Raw genomic sequence first — 23,441 nt, 5'->3', positions numbered from 1 at the left:
AGCGTTTTGTTTTATTGCCTCTTCCCTGCCCAGCTAGGGAGGGCAGTGACAGAGCGGCTTTGGGGGGCACCTGCCCTCCAGCCAGGGTCAACCCACTACCATGGCAAATGGTTTCTTTGCTCAGTCTGATCCATTTCTCCAAGTAAAGTTGTTCTTGGAACATTTCTCTGTGAACACACCTAAACTGTGAATTAGTTACAGACTAAGAGACGTTCCCTTCCTGAGCGAGACCCTTTGCTGCAGCTTCTTGGCAAACCCTCCCAGGCCACCCCGTTCCTGGAGGGTGAGGGCAGTGCCTCGGGGCACAGCACCACTCAGCAAGAGATGGTTTGGATTCCCTTTTCCCAGAAAACAAGGGAATATTAAAAAACAGCAACAGCCTCATGGGCAGATCGATAGGCAGAGAGCAATTCTTGCCAACTGAAGGCAGTTACTGTTGGAGCTGCCTGTCAGCACAGCAGCCAGACCCAGCCACAGCGGATGAGCTGAGGACACATCCGCGCCACCTCTCCATCGCTGGCCAGGCACTGGAGTGCCCAACTGGAGCCCTTGGCTGTTCGATGCCTGGTTTCATTCCGTGTATGATCTCTCTCCAGCGCAGGGTTGCGCGGCTGGCTGGCAAACTCGGCAGGAGAGCCGGCAGTGGGATCAAGCCAGGGTCGCTCGCAGAGGTGGCTGTCAGCCCGGCCTGATGCCAGCCGTAGTGGTTCTCCAGAGGTGCCCAGCAGAAAGGAGCACTGCCCGTTAGCTTTGTTCTACCTACTGCCAGTCATTCTGTTTTGTCTGTCAGCGACAAGCAGAAAGCAGAAGGAAAGTCAGTGTGTATAATTCTAATTTCATGGAAGTTAAAACTAATAATAATAAAAAATCCACGCGACCCGCAACAGCCGCCCCTAACAGAAAGCAAATGTTGCATGAAGCCAGTGCGTCTGTTCTTGGTGCTGCTCTGAAAGACGCCCTGAGCTCCCGGTACGGCTCCCGCACAGCCCGTCCCTTCGGTGGGTGGCTTTACAGGCGCAGCTGTCCTGCTACTGCCACCGAGAAGTTACAATAGCAACAGTGTCTGACAAGGGCTTCTCTTTCCTTATTTTAAAATACTTATTGAAATATATTTTTAGAAATAATTAATACTATTTATTTCCACAGAAGTGGAATGTGGAGCACAGCCCGACGTGCACAGCTTGGCCAAATCCATCCTGCCTGGTACGATCTCGTTTATTTAACTGATCGCTGCTGAGTTCCTTGCAGCCAACTATCCCAGTGAAGGCTGAAGCATCCACACAACGGAGGAGCTGTGCCCTCCATCCAGCTCAGCAGCCTCAACACGTGCTTCCCCGCGAGAGCGACTCTTACCAGGGCAACTCTCCTGGGAGGCTGATTGCTGGAGGGAAGGTTTGACCCGTTAGGTTTTATCCAATGGGGCCCACATAAAAGGTTTCATCTGCAGGGGGTGAGTGTTGTTTTGGGAAGAAAACACTGAAAACTCTTCAGGGAGAAAGTGTATTATGGAACTGCAGAAGGCTGCTGAGTGGTAAGGAAGGGCGCTGCGTGGGGCACGACCCATGACCAGTGAGTAGGACATGCTAAGATGGGAATACAGGTGTGTGCCTGTGGTACTGTTGCTTTTGGGGCTGTCATCAGAGGGGCGTCACTGTGCGTATGAGGCCCTACGCTGTAAAGAATGACCAGGGTGCCATTTGTTCAGCCGTGTGAGGATGTAAGTTTTAACATCCTGATTAATGTGTGACCCCGAGTGGCTTTGACGTGCAGCAGAGTGACAACCGTAAAATCATTATAGGTCTGTGCATTTATTACAACCGCCTAAGCTCCAGCTAACTGGGGGGTGACTCTGCAAACTCGTTGCTGGGAAACGCTTCCTGATACTTAGCCAAAAAAACTTTATTAATCATCATCTCAGGTCTCCTAGTTACCTGTGTCAGACCACCCCTCGTGTTCCCTCCTTTTCATCAACACTTGCAGCCTTCGAATACCGGCAAAGCTATCTCCTCGCCGCAGAGCCCAGCGCCTGAGGCACGCTTCGTGAGCAGCTGAGTCCACAGCCCTGAACATCAGAAGGCTGAACTCTGTCAATCACCATCTTTGCCATTGCAATCTTAAGAGGGGAAAAAAAATAGTATCACAACCCCCTTCAGGGAAGCAGGCCTTTAAACTACAAAAGGCTGGAGTCAGGGAAAGAATAACGGGCAGATCGTATTTTGTTGGCAGAATTTTAATCCTGAAATCAAACAAGATCAAGGACTGTTCTGCAGGAAGAATACAAGGGGGTTCAGCTTGCTCTCCGCCTTGGCAGAGGGATGCTGCTAGTGCTCACTGTTCTCCTAAAAGACACCTGCTCCCTCGCATCTTGCACGGGAAATGCGGGAAGGTGGCGTGGAGTGGTGTGAAAAAAGCAAGCGCACAGGGGACCTCCAGTTAATCCTGGCTCTGCTGCTGGCAGGCAGCGGGACTACTCTGCTGCCCAAGTCTGCCTCGGGATAGGAAGTGCTGTCTAAGCTAGCAGTTTTGGATCTTTGTGTAGAAAGGTGTTTCCTCTTCTTGGGGGATGATTAGTGTAATAAACCGCCCTCATTTGAGCGAAGGAGCAGGCTGGGCTGTTCCAGGTTCTGCTGTTGAAGTCCTTGGTGTGAGATCAGCCAACCCAACGCACTGCCTAAATTGCCAGGAGAGCTGCTTGGTTCACAGGAAAGGACCCAGAGCAGCCCCCCACCCACCCCTGCTGCTCTAGTCAGCAACGTCACAACCCAGAACATCTCTGCCACGCACTGTGACCCTGCCTTCCTGGAAAAAAACCTCACATTCATCGCTGCCTAGCACTGACATGCCTAAAAAACCAGGGGACCTGCAGCAGAAGTCTCCCAGTCGTTACTGATGACAGGCCCAAGTTACCCTTGACACCAGATACGGCTTGGCAATCCCATTTCTCAACTCTAATAATTAGATAACATCGAGCATTTACAATTCCACTGTGGGACAGCCACTTGTTATCCTTACCGGTCACCAATCTGCAAGATCCCTACGGCCATCAAAGGGATTGAAGCAGAGAATGAAACATGGAGAAAAGGGTATGAATTTGAAATTGAGAGGATATCAGATATCCTGTAAATAACAAGTCTGATTCTGTGAAACCATGGGCTGACATCATGTTATATATCAATGCCTATTCAGGGAAGGCTGTCTGCTTTGCAATAAAAATGTGCGTCGAGAGGGGAAAAAAAACCCAAACCCAGCAGGGATGAAAGCAAGAAGAATGAAAACAGTTGCAGATACAAAGCAGAGAAAATGATTTATAAGTGTTCATGCAATTTCTGCTTTGTCAAGACTGATCTTTTCAGGTACTCTTTCTTTGTCTCATGTGTGTATTTCAAACACAGAGAAGGTTTAGCTGGAAGGAAGCCAGTATCCAGCCCCAGGCAATGATTAGTGAATCCATTTGGAGCAGCACACATATCTCTGACAGACAGAGAGATTTCCAGGAGTCAGATATATCGGCAGCTGTCAGAATCAGAGACTGGAGATTTACAGCCCAAATCATACTGAGCCCATCCACCAACAGGCACAGAGCTGCTGGCACAAAATCTTCACACTCACGTTGTCCTGCAGCCAGGTCTGAGGGTTCATATCTGTAATTTTATTGTCCTTTGCTCACCCTCGCACAGGCAGATTTTACCCCCATGTAATTTATGTGAGACTATTACCTAGCGTTGTAGCAGGAAAGGCTGGGGCAGGCAGGCACAACACTGCACCAAAGGCAAATTGCTGTTTCCAAAGCAAGAGTCGTCACCCCCCTGTGCTCAGTTAACTCATTAGGACCTACTTCAGCTACAAGATTTGAAGCAGTGAGCCATCCACTGATGGAGGAATGACAGATCAGAACGGTATCTAGAGGCTGATTAGCTCTGAGGATGAAAGCAATTAAGGAGGTGCCCCGACACTGTGTACAGAAGACAGTCCGGGGGAGGAGCTGCCTCTCACGTACCTGAAACCCTGAGGACAGACGCAGGTGTAGCCATTGACTGCATCCACGCAGACAGCTCCATGGCGACACTTATGGCCCACGCAGTCATCATCATCTATTTCACAGTGCTTGCCGCTGTAACCCGGCAAGCACTCGCACCTGAAACACAACGAGATGGCTGTTAAGAGCTTGTTTCGATATTCACCACAACAGCACAGCAGCCTAGCACCGATCCGATTCGAGAGGGAAAGGTGTTAGCAATTATTCCTGGAAACATCAAGCATGATTCCTGCCATCAGGAATGCTCAAGTGCCTCCTGTCTGCCTGCAACTGAGGTTTGCAATCTGCTTAAATTCAAGCCGAGCGAAGCAATACCATACGACTGCTTTTCCTCAGCTGAGTCCGAGGAGAAGGGTGAGCATACAGTGGCCTCCCAGTTATGCTAAAGTTGACAACATCTCCCCTACCCTTGCAGACTCCAAGGGCAATATCCACAAGGGCGGTTGCTCCCATGTCTCCGGCTGTGATTCTGCCAATGGCTGCGCACTGCTGAGTGTCTGAGCTTGGCCCTGTGCAGCTACACAGAGCACAGTCAGGTTCCACCTTCCAAATGGAAGCAATCTGCAAGCAAGCCATAAACCTCAGCAAACCGAGAGGAAAAAGACCATCAGTTCTGAGGCCGCCACCTGTTTGCCATTCCTCACGGCAGATGTTGCTGCAAGTCGTCCTTGAAGCCTGCCCTTTCCCGGGGTGATGCTCAGGCAGAGCGTGTACCTGCTGCCGTGGGGCAAGGCCATTCGTAGGATGGGGTGCACCCAAACCTGCAGACACCGGCTTTCTATTCTATTTTTTTATGATTCTCAAGTTTGTTGAACACAGGCTGCATCAGCATTTCTGTTATAAGCCCTGCAGAAGTTTATAAACTGACAATAGAAAATGCATCCCGAAGTCTCTGCCTTGGAACAGATCTTTCTGGGACTGCTGAACAGCCTCTTTTTGAAACTACAGTGCAAACAACGTTTAGTCATGAACACGCTTTAGTCCATAAAACACGTTTTACTCCTCCCAGCTGGATGTTACTGCGCATCTGGAAAACAAAAGACCTATCACTTCAACAAAACAAGGGAAGAGCTACAGTTAACTTCAGCAGAAAGAGGTCTGTGCTCTTGCTAGAGCCCCTTGTTTGGACCCAGCATGCTTGCTGCCAGAGCTGGAGGAGGAGAGACATTATAAAGCTGAGGGAGGTGGCATCAGGAGGGAAACTACGGCTCCACCAACCTATTCTGCTGGCCTCCTCCTCCTCCCTGCCAGCAGCCTGGTGGGGTATGTGCAGGAGGAGGCTCCTTGTGGAAAACCTCTTCAGAGAAACTGGACACCTGCAAGCCCCTCTGCTATGGGGACAGGCTGGGAGAGTTGGGCTTGTTCAGCCTGGAGAAGAGAAGGCTCCAGGGAGACCTTATAGCACCTTCCAGTGCCTGAAGGGGCTACAAGGGAGCTGGGGGGGACTTTTTACAAGGGCCTGTAGTGACAGGACAAGGGGTAATGGGTTTAAATTGAACGTGGGGAGGTTTAGATTAGATATCGGGAAGAAGTTCTTCCCGGAGAGGGTGGGGAGGCACTGGGACAGGTTGCCCAGAGAAGCTGTGGATGCCCCATCCCTGGAAGTGTCCAAGGCGAGGCTGGATGCGGCTTGGAGCAACCTGGTCTAGTGGAAGGTGTCCCTGCCCATGGCAGGGGGGTTGGAACTGGATGGTCTTTAAGGTCCCTTCCAACCCAAACCATTCTATGATTCTATGATTCCCAGGTGGCAGTCATCGTGCTGAATTTGGTTCTAAGTGACAGAGTGTTGTGGCTCCTGGCTGCTCCCTGGCTCGTCAGGGCAAGGCGGCAGCAGCAGTAGGTCCTGTGTCACAGCTGCCACAGCACCCTCCCCGCTCAAGCACTGAGAAGGATGCGACTGTCTCCATTTCAAAACAAGGCTCGTGACTGGCTAAAACCAGAGGAAACAGGGCAAGGCCTGTTAACCTGCGGGCGGCAGGGTGGATAACACTACGTGCCTGCATACACCTTCTCCATCCTCCCTGCAGGAGAGGTGTCCCCCCCCGCCCCTCCGCAGCCACAGGGTGGGTGATGTTCCAGCCCTGCAGGCCTGAATTGCTTTTTTACACCTCGGTGGCTCAGGGAATACCGTGATGAACATAACAGAGATGACAAACAGCAAAAAGCCAAGTGTTCCTTCCCCAGACCGTAAGAAGCGGGCAACATTTTTTGGCACCATCTTCGTCACACCTGCGAGCAAATAATGTCAATCAAAAGCCTTTGTGGGGGGAATTGGCAGTGTTTAATCCTGTTGCTTTTTATTGATCCCTGCAGTCCTAATATAAAGTGATGTAATAATGAACGATGTGCAGTTCCTTATTCAGGGCTGCCATGCATCAATTTTATGATGTGTATTGGCTATCTCAGTAATGACAGAACCACCACTTTTCTCTGCAGGGCTGCATTAAATCAGCATTTTAAGCTGTCAGGTAATAATTCCAAGCTTTAGAATAATAAAGTATATTTATACCGTGCTCCAACATCAATACAGTGAATGGAAAAACATGCTCCTTTCCTGAAGTTATTTTTTTAGAAGTAATTTCATTGTGCTAAATGGTATTTCTTGTTGATTTTTGTTTTGTTTTGTCTTCTGGCATACAGAAAGCTACTCTTCTTCTACAGTAACAGCACAGTAAAGATGTGGAGGCTGGAAGTGAGGAAAGCCACCTGCAATTTTAGCTTAGAAAGCAAAAGCTCTGTGCAGCCAAGCACACACTGGAATAGTCCAGTTTGCTTCCAGGCTTGGTTTTCCCTTTAGAAACATGGAATTCCTTTTGGGTCAGTCATCTCTGAGCACTTAGTGTGTCATGTCTAGGCTGAAGCTACCTAACAATGCATGCCTGGAGAGTAGCAGGTGGGAAACTCGGCCCCACGAGTGCCTCACCCAGCCTTCTCCCAGAAACCCAAGGCCACCCCCCACCAGGAAATGATGGCACATGAGCTCCATCCCTGTCCCCCATGGTGCCAGCAAGTGACTGAGTGTCAGTAAAAGCTTCATGAAGGAGGAGGCAAAGAGACTTTTATATTAAAATCCTAGTAAGAGAGTAAGTTGCACAATTAGATCAGTTATCTCATTTCCAATGACCATCTGACACCAGTATAGTTGAAATCTTGTTTCCTGCTGCAGCCTTGTAGTGATGGCAACATTCCCAGTATCAGAGAGAGCCTAAAAACATGTCTAGTGGTATTTAAACTGTTGGCCTATCCGATGGGATTTGCATCTGCATGCACTCAGTGTCTATTGTATTAAAGCCGTGAATCATGGCCTCTATTGCAGGGCCAGAAAGGAATTTCCCTCCCCATATCAATAAATAACTTGGCTTTTTATTTTTTTCCTGTCCTTATTATCTTTTCCTCCCTTTGCAGAATTGCAGAGCGACTAGAGCCGATGGCAGGACAGACAGACTGACTGGTGTCCTTGCTGCTGTGATATTCTTCACTGGTGAATCCTACTACGTGCCCAGGGCACAAGCCTGACAAGGGGAAGAACAGCTCAGGAACAACAGCACAGGACCAGAGATGGTTGTTCTCACTGAGACGCAGCAGCAACCACACGTCACTGCAAAAGCTGCTGAGGGCTCTCAGCCCATCTCCGAATGGTTTGATGCCACTGAAGTATGAAAGAAAAAGCAATACTTGGATAAATCTACATTCAAAGCTGGGCAGGCTCCTTCACCTCTCAAGTCTGGCCTGATAGAAAGCCAAATGGGACAGAAAAAGTAAAGAAATCCTGGAATTTTTGTGTAGCATTCTATGAATAGTGGGAAGAATAACACAACAAAAAGCAGTAGAAAATATTTAGAAGCAGTAATTTAGGCTTCTCTCAATGGTTAATGGTCCCACTATGAAGAATACTTTTCCAGCAAGCAAGCAAGAGGAAGTGTCTTATTTACTCAAATTGTTTAGGTGGCAGGTATGAAAATGCTTCCAGCAAGGGTAAAACCATTCAGGACCACAGCTGTCTCCATCCCTTCACACATCCAGCAACATAAGGTAATTTGAGTTACAAGCCTTTGCCCTGTATCATGATGTAGCTACTGGATTAGCTGAATGATGGATTAACTAGGAATGAAAGATGGAAAGAACATCAGTGACTATTTATGTGCTGGTACACACCCCCCTGTGCATCATTTCAGGAAATGTCCTAATCATTTAATGGTTTCATTTTCCTCAGGAGTTGGAAACATTTCTGTCTGGAGGTTTTTCACTCAGAAGAGAGGCTTGAGTTGCACAGTCTGTGTAGCACAGATTCAGCTGCCCTCCAGATAGCCAGCATCCCTAAAATTTTCGTTTGCTTCCTTTGAACTATCCTGCAAGGGCTGTGTATTCATTTACACCATTCCGACATGCCGGTTGCTTCACAGGGGACAATCTGACACCAGCGGCAAGTTACCAGGAAGACCAAAGAGTGCTACTGTCTCTCCCCCGCGACATGCTGAGTGTGCTGGGTGAGGGCGTCCCCCCCCAAGACCCCAGCCCTCCCTCCAGGAGGGAATCGGTGAGCGCCCAGGATTGCATCGCAGCTGTGAAAACAGCCTTAGTGTAAGCGCAGAATGCGGCTCACGCTGCACCGAACTCTTGAATTTGTCCTCCCTTCTTACCTCTTTGATTCAAAGATCTTTTCTTGACAAGCTTTCCATACAGCTTGACTTGTCGACTGAATGTCTCTACTTGCTAATTTGCTCTGAAATTCCCTGTTCAGACAAGTGATGAGGCTGCTATTGTGCACCTCTCAAAACGGCCAACCCACAAATCTCCAGATGTTTCACTGCCATTTAAAACACGAGGCTTTACTTCGCCCCTGTGAAACAGTCAGCGCCATTCCCAAAACGCAAACACAAACACGGGAGACCTCACAAAACCTACCACGAGCCGAGCGAGCTTGCCCCTGTAGCCAACAAGAAGGTGGCTGCTGGCATCCAGTCCAGCTGTTCGTTGCTGACACCCAGGTGAGGAAATGTGGGGAGAGTGAAAAGCTTCCGCTTCTCAGTAGTTGGGAGCTGGGACTGGGTTTTAAACACTGAGCTGAGGAGAGCTGGGCTGAGGAGAGCGGAGTTGTACCTGTTACGGCTCCTGTTACGCTGCTTGAATGGATGGATGCCCTAAGGAACTCACAAGGAAACTGTCCTTCGTTTCTGAGGCAGGATAACATACTTTGCAGTGACTGTCCCAGTACTCCTTTTGCCATGCTCTGTTCCATGCTCTGTGACTTCCCTGCTCTGGGGCTACATCCATTATTTTCAAGTGAACCACAGAAAGCTGGATAAGTATGTATGGCTGCCTTAAAATGTGACATGATCTGAAGTATATGTAGTCTTACACTATTTGCATTAATTTTGATGGTTTTACCTCAAACTCGTTGCCAGTTCAGCCCTAGTCAAGCCAGTGGATGGATTTGCCCAGAGGCCAATATACAGGCACGCTTACCTGGTTCCTTTGTCAAGGGGAAGACATTTGGACTCATGTTGGCATGGATTTAGATCAGGAACGCAGTGGTTAATCACCTCATCACACAGTTCACCTGGGGGAGAAGGAAAGCAATAAAGCTGTGACACAACTTGGACAATCCTGAAGCAGCTTCAACCATGACATTCAGGGATGGCGAACCTCCCTAAATGGAGAGAGCTCAGTAGTTCAGAGGGAGGTGACAGTATTGCTCATGAGGGCACGTGAGACTTCATTAAACTGGGCTCCTTTGACCTGTAGTGACTGTACTGTTTCTGTCACGTGAACCTGAAAGGCTGGTATAAAAAGTACTGACATGCAAACTCCACCTGGAGACAGACTAAGGATCAAACGGGCAGTTCCTGACCCAGAACCTCTTATATCAAAGGAAGAAAGTGACACGAAAGCAAAGTCGCTCATTAGACCGTAACATTTTCACACTGAAACATATTTTAGCCATACTTAATACTCTGCCAAAAAAGCTGATTGGACATTCTGGAAAAGAACAACAACCCACAAACCCTCCCCCCAAAACCTCTGTGACTCTCAATAATAGGAACCAGCTTTAGGACTGCATGCAATTATAAAACATTCACTATTTATAAGAAAAGCACTAGCTCCATTGTGCTCACAGGAGACGATGTCTTTTCACAAAAGAAAATAATCACATGTAAGCTCAGCTCAGCTGTTCCTAGGTACGGTGTGGTACATGCCATGCACCTCCCTGGATTTGTATAAATTTTAATAATTAATAGTTCTACAATGTTCAAATCCAGCTAGTTTATTTAAATACCACGCTTCTCTGAGTCCTAAATTATTAGGTCACACTTCAGCACCCCAAGATTTGAGATCCAGCCAAAGACCACAGAAATCACTGCCTTCCCAAGAAACCAACACAAACCTACCCCACACCTCCCAAAGCCTTGCAGGAAAAGCAAAGGTCAGGTACTCTGCACACGGAAACCCCCGAAAGCTACACTCCCGAAGTCCCCTACGCAGCTGTATCAGAAGAGCACATCTGCAGGGTGTTGAGGTTATGCATATTTCGTGTGCCTATATACGGTACGTACCATCATGAGCATCGAGCCCTGTGGGTAGTGTGGGAAAAGGGGTAGTGTGGGAGGCACTGGTGGGCTGGCAGTGTTTTAGCAGCATATTCATGAAACTACAGCTCCACCTGTCTTGGGAGAAAACTCCATTTTCAAAACTTCTTACATCTCTATCTCTAGTGGCTACAGAGATACACTTGAAAACACAAGCCAAGCAAACCACAAAGATCAAAATTCAGATGGAAAATGCAAATCAGAACCGTCCGTCTTTTATCACCCTGCGATCTGGCAGGGATGATGGAGAGCACAATTTTGAGGAAGACTCTGGTGGTGACAGGCATGGTTTAAGTTGTTAACATCCCCAGTTCACTCCTTCAGGTTATTCCTCCCACATCTCCAGCCTTCCCACAGTACAAGCTACAAAGCTCTTTATTTGAGTCTTCATATTAGAATGGAAGTATAATACGTATTTGCAAAAATTTCTCGGTTTTGTTTGTTTGTTTCGTTTCAAACATGGAACATCTAATATATCTGCTTTTGAGAGCTGTCAAGCATAAGTGGGAAAGTGGAGCAGGAATACAAACCCTGGAGGCATGAGAGAGGCTACCGCCAGCATAAACCCCGTATTCTTGTGCCATACGCACCCTGATGACTTTAGTGAGCTGGGTTTGGCAATGCCAGAGAAGTCTGCACTCTGCAGTGGACAGTTTATTGTTCATAGCACCAGCTATAAGACAACCAATTCCTTCTGGAGCCAAGGAATCACAGGAATCCACCATTATTTAAAAACTACCAAGTCTTTTTACAGCCCTAGACAGATCTTGGGCAAATGTAATGGATGTATCCAGCTCAGGAAGGGGGAGATGCCAGTGAAACTGCATGCTGCAAATCCATGGGAACCAGGGAAACAGACCATTCGCTGGACTTGAGGTTTGCCACTGTACTCTGTTACTCCTCAGAAGCAACTAGAGATGTTCAAGTTTTACAAATGTAAACATAGCTGTCACTGGGGACAGCTATTAACACATTTTTGAGGTGGCAGAACTGGAGTTACATCTGCTTACTCAGCAATTCCCAAATCCACAGCCCACCAACTCCCCCCAAATAGTAACAAGCGAGGCGACTCCCTCGGCCTTTGGGCAGACATGAACACGAGCAGGTCAGAACTTGCTACGATGCCTGGACAACGGCCAGTTCATCGTCTTGGTATTCCTCATGTCCCTTGTGTGCTATGAATCTTACGTGAAAATAAACATGAGAAAAAAGTAACTGGCTGGTGACATTAAAAGAACTCAATGATCTAAAGCTGGAAATACTTTTGGACGACCATTTAATAACGGAACACAATGTGGATAGATGCCTTCCACTACCCTTTTGCTAAAAATGGGTAATACATACTTTTGAAGTTTCTATTTCTTTTGTTGTTGCTGTTTTGAAGGAAACAGGCTTCAAAAAAATACGAAGTTTCATAAACTCTCAAAGGAAATCATAATTCTCCTGAAAGTATTCTTCTCAACAGTCTTGACAAGTACTTAGAGATCCAGTAAAAATCTCCCCAAATGTCAAATATTATGACTCACTGTGTCATTCTGAAGGCACCACTATCAAAATGTAAGAGAATTCTAGGCTAGGTACCAAACACAGCATCCAAAAACATTTATCATCTTTCATGCAAAACTTGGAACATGTAAGGATCCTTCCTGTTATTTTTCCCATCTATCACTCATTAGGGAGCTCACTTGGGAATGCCTTGCAACTCGAGCAGCCTCATCTCAGGAAGAAAATTCTTCTTGATACATTATTTCAGGCTCCACCAATGTTCACGAGATGTTGCAGAAAGCATGCCAGAGAAATAAAACACTTTCTGAACAGCAAAACCCAAGGCACCAGCTACGCAAAGACTTTCTCATATTTTATTCACTCAGAAAATAACTGGGCCAAAAAATTTGCCCTCAGACCTGAGAGTGCAATATTCATTGGACGCTTTAATGTCAGTATCAGAGGAAAAATCTGATCCTCTTTTTTTGGGAGTGACACAGGGCTGCTTCTCTGTGCAGCAATTAATGGTCTAGTCCAAATTTCTCATTGGAGAGCTATGTGAACCTGAAACCAAACTGGACATTAATCTTAGGCCAACCTCTAGCAGCACTGATTGTCTTTGTGGAAGACATTTGATCATGCTGAAACAACAGCAAACCTCAGTGCAATGCTTTCCCCAATGCAGAAATTAATCCAACCTCCCCATTTTCCTCTCCTGTATATTCTCAAATCAGAGCTCCAATTTGGGTACACAAGGGGTTTCTGAAATGCTTATATAAAGACAGGAAAACAACAACTGTATTTCTTTTCTTATCAGTTAAGCAAATTTTTTTTATCCCAAATAATGATTTTTATTTCATCAAGGCACACTTACTCTCTTCCATCAAAGCCAAAGAGAACAGAGCAACATGCAGTGCACCCCAGTGAAGAACAGATGAAGACTGTGTCAGGTTTACAAGAGAAAAACCACTTAAGCCATCAGATTTGACTTTTCATAGTAGATGGAGGAATTAGGTCAGTAACGTTCCGTGTCCTGTAGAACTGAGGTGTGACACGAAGAGGGTACCTTCACAAAGACAGGCATGTCCTCAGCTGTGTGGGCACTGCGTTTCAAATGTCTTCAGGCCGGTGGCAACGTGCTGGCAATTAGTGCTTGTTTAGGAGGAGCAAGCACTAGGCAGATGAAGGAAGCAGTCTGATCTGACACAAAAAAAGGAGCTTTCAGATTGGAACCCAGTCGTACTGACAGGTGGAACACTGACAGGTGGATCTCCCATTGCTGCTCTCTCACGCGTTTTAGAAAAAAAGGTGAGAAGGAAAAAATTTCCAAAACAACACAGCAGGTATTTTGCCCCTTTGAAACGTCCTTTGTCCCCTTCACCAGCATTGCTTGCTGCTCTTCAAAAAAACACAGCAAAGCATCTTTTTGTCTCATGCAACATTTTCCTGCTCTTAATTCTTCAGCAAAATTATGAATTTCATGGGGCTTTCCACATTCGCTTTTCACAGGGCTCACTGCTTATGAAGAGCTGCCAAGAAACATGCTTGGGCTTTTCTGTAGCCTTCCACACATCTCAGAACGAAGCCAAAACAACAATAGAGCAATAAAGATGACTTTTACACACAGTTTAATAATCATCTTTCTCTTTTTCCACTCTGTGCTGTCATGAGAGCTATATATTTCATGCCACATTAGACTTTTAAAACCAGAATCCAAGTTACACTAATTATCCTTAATCGGTAAAAGAGATTGGATGCAATAATAGTATTTTACTTACTTATCTGGAAGTAAAACCACAGTTCTGAAAAGACAATCTAGACCACCAATTTGCAACCAGTAAGTTAGATGTTTTTTCTTCTGTGTCATATGCCAGTTGGGTGATACTTTGTTCTCTCATTCAGAGTATTTATGAAATAATTGATAAAGCAACACAGAAAATATTCTCAACTTTAATGCGAGAGAGGCTTTTGTAGGGCCTGGAAGACTAAAAGCAATATTACTTGAGCAAAGCAAAGTGCTTACAGTGAAGAAAAGATGAAGAAAGCCTGGCCTTCATCCACGAGCAAACTTTTACAGGCTGCAGAGGGAGAAGATATATATTTGAGTGGTTAAATAGTATGGTGCAATTTTCTGAACTTTGCCAGGTAAGAATGGAACTCTTCTCTTTACAGCTAGTAAAATGTACTGCACTGTTTTTCTCATAAGAGATTACTCATTTTATATCTAATAACTTGTATCAGAAGAAATGGGTTTTTGTATTTTGTTTTTTCCCTTTTCTCTTTCAGTTATTAAAAAGAAGTCAGTGCCAGTTGGAAATTTCAGGAGAACACAGAACCAAAAAATGGTTGGGTGGAACAGACATGGGATGTTCCTCCAAGAAAATAATTCAGTTAGGAATGTTGCTGATGTTTGATGAAAAAGATTTGAGGCTCATCTTAGAAAATAAAAAAAAAGAATTTTTTACTTCCCAACATTTTCGACTTACAGTGAAGAAAAGAGAAGCTCTGTGAAAATCCTTCAATAGCAGATGCACTCGGCTGCTGTGTTAGATACCAACACATCACAGAAATTACCCGAAATTCACTGCTGCAGAATTCTCTGCCTGGACTACTGGTGCAGTTGGCCCTTGCTTGACGAACACTGCCCACAACACTTAGTAGGCAAAGAACTAAAAGTTACTTTATGCCTCTTACTCTGTGTTAATGCTTTAAAAACTCATATCTGAGTTTTCAAGTATCAGGTTTTGGCCTATTAAGTGGGAACCTGAAGTCAGACTCCACACTGAGATTCCCAAAGTGGCTTATTTTTCAGATTGAAGGAGCAATTATCTCTAATCTTGAGGTTAATGAAAGGGATAACTGATTAAACAACAAGATCTGGGTAGAGAAATAATGATCCTTTCATTATTTCTGAATCTTGCACAAGGAACACGTTTCACTGCTGAAGTATGAAAAATCGTATTCAACATCACAAATGCCACCAACACAGTCTGTAAAACATTAACCAAACCGGACAATTTCCAGTGCTCTTACGAAGTGGTAACCTGCAAACAGCACTACCCTCAGAACCGCTGTGTCTGGAATAGATCCAGAGTTTGCTGGACCCCCTACATTTTTGAGCCTTATTACTCCATATGGATGTTGTCCAATTAGTGATTCGTCTGGAATCTATTAGGATCAATTCCGTTATTCACACAATCTAGTGCATCCAGTCACAGCTGAGATGCCGTACATTTTCTGAGACATCCTTTCAGGGCTGGCAGATAGGACACTGGACATGCTGTAGATTCATGCCCGTCTGAATGTGGGGATGAGGAACAGGGGCTGCAGGCTGTTCATAACGCTTTGCCTCTGCCGCTCTTTCCTCCTCACACCTTTTCCCTGCTCCAGTGTGGGCTCCCTGCCATGGAACACAGTCCTTCATGAACTTCTCCAATGTGGGTTCTTCCCACAGGCTGCAGTTCTTCAAGCTCCAGCACGGGTCCTTTCCATGGGATACAGTTCTTCAGGAACAGACTGAATGGATGCAGTTCCTGCCAGAAAACCTGCTCCAGCATGTGCTCCTCCTCTCCATAGGCTACAGCTCCTGCGTGAGCTTTCCATGGGCTGCAACTTCTTTCAGGGCATATCGCACCCGCTCCGGCATGGGGACCTCCACAGGCTGCAGCGTGGATATCTGCTCTGACGTGGTCCTTCGTGGGCTTCAGGGGGACAACCTGCTTCACTGTGGTCTTCTCCATGGGCTGCAGGAAAATTGCTGCTCCAGCACCTGGAGTACCTCTTCTCCCTTCTCCTTCCTTGACCTTGGTGTTTGCATAGCTGCATAGCTCTCGTTGCTGATGGGCTCCGCTTTGGGCAGTGGCAGGTCTGACAGGGGAGCAGCTCCTTATCTTTTCTCACAGAAGCCACCCCTACAGCCCCCCACCCCCGCTACCGAAACCTTGCCACAAAACCCCAATATGGTCTTTGAACAAATACAGGTCTCTGAAGAATATTTTACATGCAGAAAGATTTACATATTTCCTACTGGCAGCTTGAACATGGCCATCACCGTGGTGTCGGAATGCTGATGCGCTGACCCTGCTCCTCCCAGCTTTATTAAAAACACAGGATGCACCACCTGCCAGTAAGCAGGGAAGTAACGGGCTTTAGGAACTTCCAACCTTCTGATGTGTTTCTTCACAGATTGGATTTAACAAATTGTGAATCCCATTAGAGGATAATATTCACTCCACCCATCCTTTAAGACAGCAGTAGCTGAGATTCCAGTTTCTTAGAGATATACTGTGGTCTGAATGAACAAAGAGAAATTCTCCAGTATATGTGGTTCCCCAAACATGACACTTTACATTTTACAAATGGGAATACGACCAGAGGAAGTCCTGGAGCTGAGAGCTCCAACACGACAGGACACCCATACCGAGACTAAAGACAGGCTGCAGCACTGCTGGTTACGGTGCTATTTCCTTCTTCGGGCCCAATACAATCAGATAAGAGAGTCCAATCTGATAGCAGTGACATGTGCTTCTCTCTTAATAAAACGGGGCTGGAAAGGGGCTTAGGCACCTGAACAAAGCTAAAAACTTCCAGCTCTTCCAGCGCTTCTCATTCACAGTTCTAGTGTGGGAAATGTGGGTGCCTTTTTATTTTTTGCACAGAAAGCAAACACACCACGTTTGCCAAGTAACTAAAACTGAGAAACGTCCATGTAAGGCAGAACTCCTTCAAATAAAAGGAAGAAAATACACCAAACTTTGACCACAATTTTCTCTGTTTTTTCTAGGGGAAATTATGGTTAAATTCCAAAATTTTAAAAAAGGCTGATAGTTAAGTATTTGTTTCAGCCTTCAGTGTTTATCAGGCTGTATGTTTGTGGAACCCACAAGGCTGAACCACACTACCTAAACCATCCTGTTCCTACCTCAAACGTAGTTAAAAACCAGCAAAGGGGAAAAAGCACTCTACAGCGCAATGATCGACTTGGGCTTCCCGCAGCTGCCAGTGGTGCCCGTCTCGGGGATGGCTGCAGAGCAGCCTCATGATGGTTAGCGACGGGCAACGGGCTGGGGTGCTGCAGCAGGGAGTGCCAGGCACCAGTCACCACACGACGTCTTTCCTCCCGTGTTGTTTGGCTCGACTGCGCGCTTGGCTTCGGCCACGCAACGTTACCACAATCCCACATGCCAGAACGGGGCCATAACCGCTAACAGTGAATAGCGTTCTGTCTAAAAGCAGCAGAACTGCAAAAATCTCAGATACCATCTACCACAGGACACCACAAGGTCCCCTAAGGTAAAACAGATCTTAGCCTTCTCTTCCAAACACATAAAACCAAAAATAGTTTCTAGCTTTTTTTTGAGAGAGAGACTTTTTTTTTTCTGTGATAGAAACCGCTTGCTGCTTTTTCCCAGGGACACAAACTATTTTAAAACACTTGCTCCCCCCGCCACCATGGGATGCCATATATTTTAGAAAAGACCTATTTTCAGTAGTGGAAGCCACGGATATTTTTTGTCTAGGTTTCAGAACAAAGAGGTGTGGCAATTTGCTGAGGCTTTTTAGGATCCTTAGCAAAAACTGGATTATTTCCTGATTTTTTTGTGTGTGTAAAAATGAAACATTTCTGCTTCTGACTAGAATCAAATAGACAGGAAGAAGGAAAAATCACAGCAAACAGACAAAACTAAGTAAACTAGCAAGTAAAGCATAAGTACATAGTATGTATTTGGTACGACCCATTTTGTCCTTTATGTGTATCTGACACTTCTTCAAGGGAGAGCACAGAGATAGTGAGGCTGAGGGGAGAATCACTTTGTGAAGGTGTGCAACTCTGTATTTGGATTTAGATCTATGAGCAAAACAGTGGTGGCTCTCAAGAAGGTCTATGACAGTGGGGAACAGAAAAAAAGGAATGGAAGGCAAAAACTGTATGAATTTTGCCCTACATTTCCAAACCACAAAGTATAAACATTCCGCCATCTCCCTAGCTGACAGCTGCAGGTAGGCCATGGTAAAGCCAAAAAACCCCCAAATTAGAAAAACAATAAAAGGAAAAGAACCAGGGTGATTGATCTAATTCATAGCTTCCTCTTTTGGTGTTCCTATACATGTTTCTTTTTGAAGAGGAGGAAAGATTAAAAAACTGTAAAGAGGAGCTGTAATCCATCAAGGGGTCTGACCAGGTTGTACACCAGCCCATGGACTGCTCGGGCTTTAGAGCTGGCTGGACTTTGGGTACACGATTATCCAAGAGGAAATACATGTTTATAGTTCAGCTTCAGGATTAAAATAACGACTTGGAGAGAAGAAAAATAAGACTTCAGCTGATAATAAAAGACATAAGGACTCTTGTACACAGCATGAGTATTGGTTTGGTTATGTAAATACAGACAACAAACATGGAAAATAGTGACTTTTAGAATGGTGAGGAAACCTGGTGGAGCAGGTGAGGGCTTGAATCGTTTTTTATGGCAATCAGCTACCTGCCCAGCTGCCCTTTGGTTTTGTCTTCTTTAACTTATGTTTACCTATTTCATAGAAACCACGTGTATTTGCACATTGTTTTAAAGTGATTAGATGGAAAGGAACTAAGAAGGAGGTTACTCTGTGAGTGGTTTTTTTTTCTGGTGTGGTTTTTTTTAATGAAAGTGAAATGGAGCTGGAGTGTGGGAAATTCCTTCCCTCAGCAGTCACTTAACAAATTGGCCATTTTTCATCTACTTAGAGCAGAGGAAAAACTGTCAAAGAATTTTAAAGAAAAACACTGCAAAAAATTATTAATTGAAGAAAGATCTTTGGCCTTCAGTATTCCAACCAATGAAAGCAAAATTTATGCATCATTATTTGGGATATCGTTTCCTAAAAAGGCTATAACAAGTAAAACTAGACAGACAGAAGATAAAGCAGGAAAATACTAAGGTATGGAAAAAAGAAACCCTGGATACTGCAACTCTGTCAATAGTCAACATTTCCAACACATGCATTTTTAATTTAGGAACGTAAGATTTACTATCATGATTTAACCATTAGTCAACTAAACCAAGGGGGATGCTAAGCATTTCTTAGAGAACAACACACACAAACAAGCTCTTGGATCTTCTTGCTCCCCGCATTCAGACCATTCTTTGCATTACAACATACATTTATTTCATACATGCGGTGTTTACTGTCATGTCATTGCAGTCTCACCAGCATCATGGCATCCAAGACCACAAGAGTGATGAGGAATACCGACTTTGCAGAATATCAGTACAGAAACATCTAGTCTGATCTCCAGTGAAACACAGACCACTGTTGAGTTAACTTGTGTTTTAACCTCAGCACCTGCTGACAAAACCAGTTTGTACCTAGAGACTGTTGAATAATTACATTGATACAAATGTACGGTCTGGATTTGTTCAGCCACAAAGGCCAGCCAATTAACCTCTTAAAGAAATTTCTATTCTCCACGCAAGTGTTTGTAGGAAAAAAAAAGTTTGCTCTGTCTGCTTACTCTTTGTTAAGCCAAATAAGACTTTTCTCAAGATCTTCAAGACCTATTCGCAATCCCTCAATGTTTTTTTATGTTTCACCTCTAATCATCTTTCTCATCTCTCAACTTGCATTCTGAACAACAGAACTCAGTATATTTGGGCACAACACAGAGATATTACCTACATTTTCTGTCCTACTAGATACACCCTGCCTACGGATATCACTGCCCTTTTAGGCAAAGTACCACACTGAGAGCTCATTGTCCCCCAGACTACTTCACAGAACAACTGCTTTCCTGGAAAGTACCCTCCATAATCCTCTCTTTGTTCATATAAATATAGATAAAATCCACTTGGCAGCGTAGAAGCGCACACAGGTTGCACACACAATGTTTAGCCCAGTCAGAACCTGAGAAGGAGGCAGGTAGCTCAAGGAACAATTCTGAGCACAGGAGTAAGTATTCCTGACTCCTCCAGTGGCACAGTTTCTCTCTGAAATGTTAGCATTCACTGTTCTTAGTATAGTATATATACTCTTTTTTTTTTTTTAAATAGATACTGCCATTGTAGCTTCAGGAGTTGCTTCAGTATAAAAAGGTTTATTTAAAGAGAATATACACAGAGATGCCCTGGATGTCACAGGAGACTACAGTCAAACTCTTCGGTCAACAGATCTGTCTCTTTTCAGGTCAAGCACACAGAGTGCTTCTTCATGACTGCCTGTGTGCTTCCGTGGCATTTCCTTAGCTGCTGCTCGTTCAATCAAGCAATTTCAGAGGATGTCCAACTTCTTGTGTTTGGATTCAACCCTCAAAACCATGGTTCAGATTTGCATTGCTTGTGGTAACTTTTGTCTGGCTGATGGTTTAAATTCTTCCAGCCATTTTATGCTGTTCCCTGCTCTGAGAGGGCCAGGTGCACCTCCAGGGGGGATTTCAGCCCAGCCAGCTGCACTGCAGTGAGTCCTCCCAGGGGGACGGTCAGGTTTGACGACTTATCCCCTCCAAGACGAAGGTAAAGCAGGTTAAAGGCAATTCTTTTATCACAGTCCACTAAACTCTCCTGATTTATAAGCAACATGAATTATTGTAACCCATCAGATTTCTAATGTAAGCAACACCTCTATTTTTGCAACACTTCCCACTTCTCATTCACATTAGATTTTCCAGAAGTATTTCCTTCTCTCCCTCAAAAAATCAGTTTGTTTCAACTGCAGTCAAAGTGATTGCCTGCATTGTGATAGGAAATGCTTATTGTGTGCTACACAATTGTGTGTAGCCCACATTGCTTGGGGTCTAGTGTTTAGCAAACTCCTGCTAAGAAGTATAAGCACAGCACAGACAATATTCAGGTAAAAAAAAAGAAAAAGCTGGAATTTGATTAAAAATATTTCAAAACTGATTCTGAAGTATCATATCATAGGAGTTCTCTGGCCCCTATTCACACTGCCATTTGAGAAGAAATCCCAACCTAGCTCTTTCCTACATTTGTCTGCAAAACCCAAAATGATCTGCAACATGCCTGTGAAAAGGAAAGCACATTTGCAAATATACTGGATCCAGTTCCGCTCTAGGTATGTCTTTTCTTGGCTGGGCAAATATATTTCCTCTTGTAAATGTAAAGACTCTGCCTCCTTGCACAGAGTTTTGTTTGAAACCACCCAAGAACAGCTCATATAAATAGTGCACAAGTAAGCACAATGGGCTCAGCATCCCATAAGCAAAACTCTCTACTCTGCTAAGCCGAAGTTTTTCTGGTTTTTGGCAGAAAGATCACTTTAGAACTCAAATAAATGTACATTCAGGTCATAAGGCTTTTCTCAGCTAAAGATTTACATGGGCCTCCTTTGTATCAGCCACAAAAGTATTTTAAGAGTTTGGAAATTCTAGAAGCTCTCCTCCTGCCTTACTCAGCCACTCAAGCTTGATCCTCATTAAATCCCCTGACATGTAATATATTCCACCATACAAGAAGCCCTTCATTATTTCTCCATGCTTAGAAGGTAATAAACGCATTTCAAAGGGTGGAAGTAGGAACTATTGCAGGTGTTTCCTTACCACTCCATGCTGAGCCAGGAAGGCCACGTGAAGGCAGCGTGAATGAGTCAACGGTATGCCCCAGTAATGACTTGAGAAAAAGCATTTTGAGGTTCCAGTTAGGAGGGCTTCTGCTCTTGCAGAAGGAATTTATCTGAGATGCAGGATGGGCGCTGGAGATACTAATTCCGTTTCTAACTCAGTTACCAACCGTGGACTTCGCAGGTGACGGCACATCTGCGAGCTGAGCTACTGCCACGGGTGCGCTCTGCACGCTGCAACAGAGCCTACCGCTTCTTACAGAGCCTTTGCTTCTCCACTTGTGAAACGGAGATCATGAATTCAAACAGCACATTCTCAGGCTCGTTTTCTTTAATAAAGGCAAACCTCTGAGATCTCAGGTGAAAGCCATGCCCCAAAAGCTATTTTCCTACCATAATTTCAACAGGAACGATTTTTATTTTCCAAGATTCAGAACAGATGTATATCAGACCCAGCTGAATACTGGGAATATTTCTGAAATACATTTACAGAATGTACGTGTAGAACTACAAATTTCTCTGACACCTTAAACTTCACTATTTTTTAATGTATTTTACACAGAAGCATCAGTATTTTGACTCAGAAAGTGCACGTGTTTGTGAGCACGTGCAATATTGGTAGAATTAACATCTTTCCAGAAGGCATCCAGGTTGCCTTAAAATGGGCCTAGGTTCTTGGTAAATTATGGACAACGTAAACGTACATGTGGACCCTTCCTTCAGGCACTGAGTGGGCTCTGCATGGATTCCTGTTCTTCTTTGGTCGTGGCCCATTCTTACCTGTGTAATTAGGAGGGCAGAGACAGACGTAGTTGTTGATCCCATCCACACATGTAGAGTTATTCTCGCAGTCATTATCTTCGCAGTCATCTGGGTTTATTTCACACCTCTCTCCCTCATACCCAAGGACACAAGAACAGCTTTGGAGAAAACAAAAATCAATACAAGTTAGCATGGATCTGAATGGCAGGAGTTTTGAGGTATAAAACTGAAATTAAAACATCCAGAAGTGAGTTGCTGGAGTTAAATTCACGGCTGTTGTGAAGTGCAGAGCAATTTAACCCTATGTTTTTGGTGAAGGATGCAATCTGATGGTTCATGGGGTCATGTAATTATTTACATGAGACATAAAAGCAAGAGACAGCCTCTGTCACGCTTCCCTCTGCTTTCTTTGTTGACAACCCTAGCCCTGAATTGAAGTAAGCAACTTCAGGGTAGGAGAATAAACACTCATCATAATATTCAAATCCTCAGCCCCTCTGTCAATGATTTTGTGAGTATGTTGATACTTGCCTGCTGAGGATGGCACAATCATAAGGTGACTTGGCAGCTTTTAGACAGCTCACTCTCTTTAAAAAACAACAGCTTGAATTGAGTTTAGGCGTGAACATTTTCTTCTCATTACCACTTTGTCACTTGTCCAAGCAAGAAATGGTTGGGAATGATTGCTTTTACAAGTGCAGTAAAGTTTCAGTACAGCTCCTCCAGCATCTATTTCTAGCAGAGCTGATGATGCCTAGATAATTCAACTAAAACACAAGCAAACAATGGCAGAGCTAGGGATGGTTCTTTCAGAATGCGGACACTGTTGAAGAAGAATTGCACTATATATTTCATCTCACAAGACTGTGATGTGTGGTCCCTAGAGGGAGTGTGAGAAACTAAGTAGTTGAAGAATGACTTCAATTTTTTTTTCAATCTCAGTTCCCTCTCTAGATCTAGCAGTTATGGTCGCTAAGAGAACCTTTATATTTTAAACTAGCTGCAAGTGATGAAGAGGTGGA

At 44.8% G+C, this 23,441-nt stretch overlaps 1 protein-coding gene across 1 annotated transcript in view; it reads right to left on the bottom strand.

The window, feature by feature from the left end:
- LOC104508500 (slit homolog 3 protein-like) overlaps nt 1-22,577 on the bottom strand; it is a gene marked incomplete at both ends in the record, with an annotated part of 28,041 nt that extends 5,464 nt beyond the window's left edge. Inside the window, 3 exons of the mRNA XM_010150151.1 lie at nt 3,998-4,135; nt 9,503-9,596; nt 22,438-22,577. Of these exons, the coding sequence (XP_010148453.1) occupies nt 3,998-4,135; nt 9,503-9,596; nt 22,438-22,577 (372 nt within the window). The remainder of the gene's footprint in view (nt 1-3,997; nt 4,136-9,502; nt 9,597-22,437) is intronic.
- Nucleotides 22,578-23,441: the final 864 nt, after the last annotated feature.

The sequence above is a fragment of the Eurypyga helias genome, unplaced genomic scaffold (assembly GCF_000690775.1).
Source record: "Eurypyga helias isolate BGI_N326 unplaced genomic scaffold, ASM69077v1 scaffold11754, whole genome shotgun sequence".
Classification (NCBI taxonomy): domain Eukaryota; kingdom Metazoa; phylum Chordata; class Aves; order Eurypygiformes; family Eurypygidae; genus Eurypyga; species Eurypyga helias.
The sequence above is the reverse complement of the archived record's forward strand: the minus strand, read 5'-3'. Positions and strand labels throughout refer to the sequence as shown.